The sequence below is a fragment of the Tupaia chinensis genome, unplaced genomic scaffold, assembly GCF_000334495.1.
Source record: "Tupaia chinensis unplaced genomic scaffold, TupChi_1.0 Scaffold138665_1, whole genome shotgun sequence".
NCBI classification, from domain to species: Eukaryota; Metazoa; Chordata; class Mammalia; order Scandentia; family Tupaiidae; genus Tupaia; species Tupaia belangeri.
In genome coordinates this window covers 551,888-556,772 of record NW_006198557.1, presented here as the reverse complement: position 1 = coordinate 556,772, position 4,885 = coordinate 551,888, and the positions used below count along the sequence as shown (strand labels likewise).

The 4,885-nt window shown below is 58.9% G+C and overlaps 1 protein-coding gene across 1 annotated transcript in view; it reads left to right on the top strand.

The window, feature by feature from the left end:
- The window catches only part of CARM1 (coactivator associated arginine methyltransferase 1), a gene marked incomplete at its 5' end in the record, with an annotated part of 19,444 nt that overhangs the window by 8,497 nt on the left and 6,062 nt on the right, over positions 1–4,885 (top strand). The window contains 2 exon segments of the mRNA XM_027765545.1: positions 2,908–3,018; positions 3,280–3,457. Coding sequence (XP_027621346.1) covers positions 2,908–3,018; positions 3,280–3,457 — 289 coding nt within the window.

The window sequence follows — 4,885 nt, the reverse complement described above, 5'->3', positions numbered from 1 at the left end:
ATGCAGTAAGCTATGTGGGATCCAGCTGCCTGAACAGCTGGCCCCCCAAATTTTTTTTTAAAGAATTATTTTATTGACCTTTATTTTATTTATGTATTTTAATTTGACCAGAGAGAGACAGAGTGAGAGAGAGAGAGAGGGAAAGTGAGAAGGCAAGCCGCCAGGTCCAGGACTCGAACAGCAGTCGGCCATGTGGGAGTCCAGTGCTTTTAACCACCACGCCACCTGCTGGCCCCCAAAAAATGTTTTTAATACAACTTTATAGTCCTTCTCCAAAATGGTTAGAACTATTGGTATTTCAGATTTCAGATGTTTTTTTTAAATAATTATTTTATTTAACTTTATTTATTCATTCATTTATTTCATTTTAACTTGACCAGAGAAGGACAGAGCGAGAGAGAAAGAGAAAGAAGGAGAGTGAGAGAGCAAGCTGCCCGGTTTAGGACTTGAACCATGGTCGGCCATGTGGGAGTCCAGCGCCCTTAACCACCACGCCACCTGCTGGCCGCAGGCTGTTTTTTATGTTTTGAACATTTGCATGTACAGAATGAGATACGATGACGGGGCAGCCTGAGCACCGGATTCATTTAAGTTTTACAGACCCCGCACGCAGAGGACCTGAAGGTAACCTTGTACACTGCTTTTGTGTTGCAGTGTTTTGACTGCAGCCTGGCGGGTGAGGTCAGGTGTGGATTTTCCACTTGTGCCACGATGCCACTCAGAAGGTGTCCAACTGTGGCACACTTTAGATTCCGGATTTTAGGATCATGGATGCTCAACCTGTGTGGTTGTGATTCCAGACAGAGAGAGAACAGGAGAGCGTGTACCAGCGATCTTCAGAAAGTTCATTAAAAATGAGTATTGAGGGAACCAGCAGTTAGCGTAATGGCTATGTCACTGGACTCCCACGTAGTCCACCTGCGGTTCGCATCCCGGACCCGGTGGCTTAAAACTCACGCCGGGCGCATGTGCTTGCGTGCCCAAGATCCCGAGAGGAGAATGGAGGAGAAGGGATTGCAGCGTGACCATCCCCCCTGGGGGGGTGATTTCTCGCTTTCTGTCTCTATGTCTCTGTCTGTCTGGCGAGCGCACGCGCCTTATAGCGAAAACCTCTCCAAAAAAAAAAAAAAAAATGAGTATTGAAGAGATACAGTATGTAGGGACCAGCAGTTAGCGTAATGGCTATGTCGCTGGACTCCCATGTAGTCAACTGCAGTTCGAGTCCCGGACCTGGTGGCTTAAACTCACACCGGGAGCGTGTGCGTGCGTGCCCAGAATCCCGAGAGGAGAATGGAGGAGAAGGGATTGAGGCCTGGCCATCCCCCCTGGGGGTCATTTCTCGCTTTCTGTCTCTCTCTCTGTCTTTCTGGCAAGCACACGTGCCCTATAGCAAAAAACCGCTCCAGAAAAAGAAAAAAGAAAGAAAGAGATACAGTATGGATTTCAAAATTGCACTAAAATAAATTCATACTTAAATTCTATTTTTTTCCACGAACATTTTGCAATTCATGAAACTTCCTGCCCTTCTCATCCCGTAGTTCAGTGTTGGTTCTGGCTGCTGAGTCAGATGGGAGCCCGGGTTTCTCCTGGACTTATCTTGGGGGCTCTCTGAGCATGTCCACATGGGTGTGCCTCATTGGCACCCTGGTCGTCCGCACCCCTGCTCCCCAGCATCACCAACTGCTCCGTAGGATGCCAGGCCTCCTGGGAGGAGTCCCCTGCCCAGAGCCGGCCCGGGCCTTGACGGCTGCCCTGGCCGACTCCCATCAGTGTAGTCCCTTCCGGCTCTCCCTTTCCTGGTTGATCCAGAGCTCTGAGAGGCACCCCAGGGCCTGCCCACCCCATGCCACCTCCCCCCACCACGCTCACTATGAGCCCCCACCTGTGTGGAGCCGCCCTCCTCAAGGAGGTGCACGTCGCCACCACAAATGGCCGTCCTCAGCCTGCCCGGGGATGCAGTCCCACAGTTCCCGAACCCGCCCCAGCCCAGACCCTGCCCAGCACCCACATTGCAGGCCAGCAGCCCGTGGGGGAGCCTGCTAACCCAGGGCGGGCCCCTCTCCTGTCCTGGTTGAGGCCTGGCTGCTTCTCAGGTGGGACCCAGCACAGAGGCAGGAGAGGCTACCACCAGGGCCCTTGCGCCCCTTTCCTGCCTGCCAGGGCTACTGAGACCCAGGGGGACACCACTCAACTGCCACCCTGGCTTCTGGGGAGACCACGGCCCTCACCCCACGACCCAGAGGAGCCGGGAAGCAGGAGCTCTCTGTGGAGCTGCTCCTGAGGGCTGGCCTGTGGCTGAGTCGTATTCAGTTATTCTATTAATTAATTAATTAATTAATTAATTTTTAAAATTATATTTAACTTTCTTTTAATTTAACTGGGGCAGGGGAATGAGAAAGCAAGTCACTAGGTCTGGGACTCGAACCGTGGTTGGCCATGTGGGACTCCAGAACCCTTAACCAGCAGGCCACCTGCCGGCCCATCCCTTTATTCATTTTAGAAAGAGATTTTTGCTATAGGGCGTGTGCATTTACTGGAAAGACAGACAGAAAGCAAGAAATCACTCCCCAGGGAGGATGGCCACTCTGCAGTCCCTTCTCCAGTCTCCTCAAACACATGTGCCCGTTGTGAGTTTTAAGCCACCGGATCCGGGACTCGAACTGCGGTCCACTTTGTGGGAGTCCAACGATGTAACCATCATGCCGTCTGCCGGCTCCAAGTTATCCCTGTATTCTGACTGAGCGCCTGCTGAGGGCCGACAGGTGCAGACAGAGCTGCACGTGGCCCCGGGACCGCCATTCCTCAGCATGTGACCGAGCAGGGTCTCTGCCCGTCTGAACCCTGGGGCTGGGCACAGCCAGCCAGAGCCTGGTGACGATGACCTTGCTTTCACACCCCCTCCCGCAGATCGTCCTTGACGTGGGCTGTGGCTCCGGGATCCTGTCGTTCTTTGCCGCCCAGGCTGGAGCAAGGAAGATCTATGCAGTGGAGGCCAGCACCATGGCCCAGCACGCCGAGGTCAGTGTCCCGCCGACACCCAGCCCGGCCTCGGCCCAGGACAGACGGGTGCCCCAGTCTCAGCCAGCCTGGATCGGGGTCACGCGTGCACGCCTGGCATGTACAGAGGTGGAGGACTCGAACCCAGGCCCTCCCCGTGTGGGTCCCGGCATTCCGGAGCGTGGCGTTACTGCAGCACCGCTGCAGCTCCCAGACCTGTTTAGTGGCCACTCGTTGTCCCGTGGCCGGCCAGCCCCCGTGACCCGGCCCTCCTGCCCGCAGGTCCTGGTGAAGAGCAACAACCTGACCGACCGCATCGTGGTGATCCCCGGCAAGGTGGAGGAGGTGTCACTGCCCGAGCAGGTGGACATCATCATCTCGGAGCCCATGGGCTACATGCTCTTCAACGAGCGCATGCTGGAGAGCTACCTCCACGCCAAGAAGTACCTGAAGCCCAGCGGTGAGTGCCCCAGGGCCCGCCGGCCACCCCTTCCTGTCGTCCCGCTCTGCCCACCTGCGTCAGTGCCTGGGCTGCAGGGGACTCCGGCCTCGGACCTGGCCCAGGTGGCTGTGGCTTCGCAATCCCCTGACCTGAGGTAGGCCAGGCAGCCCCTGTTCTCAGGCCCCCAGAGCCTCTAGCACCCACACAGCCCAGGTCCTGCTGCCATGGGTCGGCCTCGGCTGGGGTCGTGAGAGGAGCAGGGGACCCCCGCCTGTCAGTTCCAGCCCAACGGCTGTACGGCTTGCCCGCACCCTGGCAGGCGCCCCGCTCACACTTCCCCCCGCGCGCAAGATGGCGTGTGGGTGCATGTGTGAGCGGGGAGGCGGTGTCTGGCGAGCCCAGCTGTCACCTCCCATCTGTCCCTGGGCCGGTGCGTCCGTGCCTCTGGGTGTGAGCTGAGTCACTGGGCCACTGTTTACGTCTGCCCGTCTGTCACGGGTCTGCGTGCAGCCAGGACCGGCTGTGGGCTGTGTGTCGGGGTAGTTCTGCGCGGGCAAGGGGCCGTGTGCGCCTGCGTGTGCGGGGTGCAGGACAGCCAGCCGGACTGGCCGCTGCGGTGGGACGTGGGACGCCGGCCTCGGTGAGGCCAGCCAGGGGTTCAACTGTCTGAGGGAGGCACCCTCAGGCCCTCCAGGCCTCCCTGGAACTTGCTTGGACTCCGTGCCTACAAGTGGGAGGCAGCTGCCATTTCCACAGCCGTGTCCTGGGTCTGGGCTGAGTGTGTAACACAAAAGCTGTCTGGCCGCATCCCCTCTCCTCCCTCCCTCTCCACCCCAGACTGGAGGTGGGGGCAGTACCAGCACAGGGGCCTCATTCCTAGGGTGAGGCCTGGAGCCAGCCTGCAGGAAGGGACTCCCAACCATCTTAGGGAGAGGGTGTGAGGGCTCGGAGGTGCTTTCTGGGCTGGGGTCACATTCCCATGATGCCCCAGGGCATGCGGGCAGCCGGCCCAGCGGGGACCCTGAGCTGAGCTCAGCCGCTTCCTCCCTGGCCAGCGCTACAGCCAGCATTGCTAGCCTCTGATGCAGTCCGGTGGGTGAGGGGCAGGCAGGTCCCGAGGGCCCCCGGCCTCCCGCGCTCCATGGAAGGCTGGAGGGGGCCCACATCTGGAGGCCAGGTGCTCCGCCAGCCCCGGCGCCCGAGCGCTGGCTCTCCCTCCCCAGCCATGACGTGCAGTCTGTTCCAGGAGTCCCAGATGGAGGGCCTGCCCCTCCCCTTTCAGCACGGCCTGGCCTGTCCCCACAGCAGGGCCATGGCCACCCTGTCCTGGCTCAGTGGCTTTGCCCTCCCCTGCTATGTGTGGAGGGACAGCAGCGCCGGAGTGGCACTGCCTGGCCGCCAGCCCTAGTCTGGGACATAAGAACAGGCCCACCTGCCTCTGGTTCT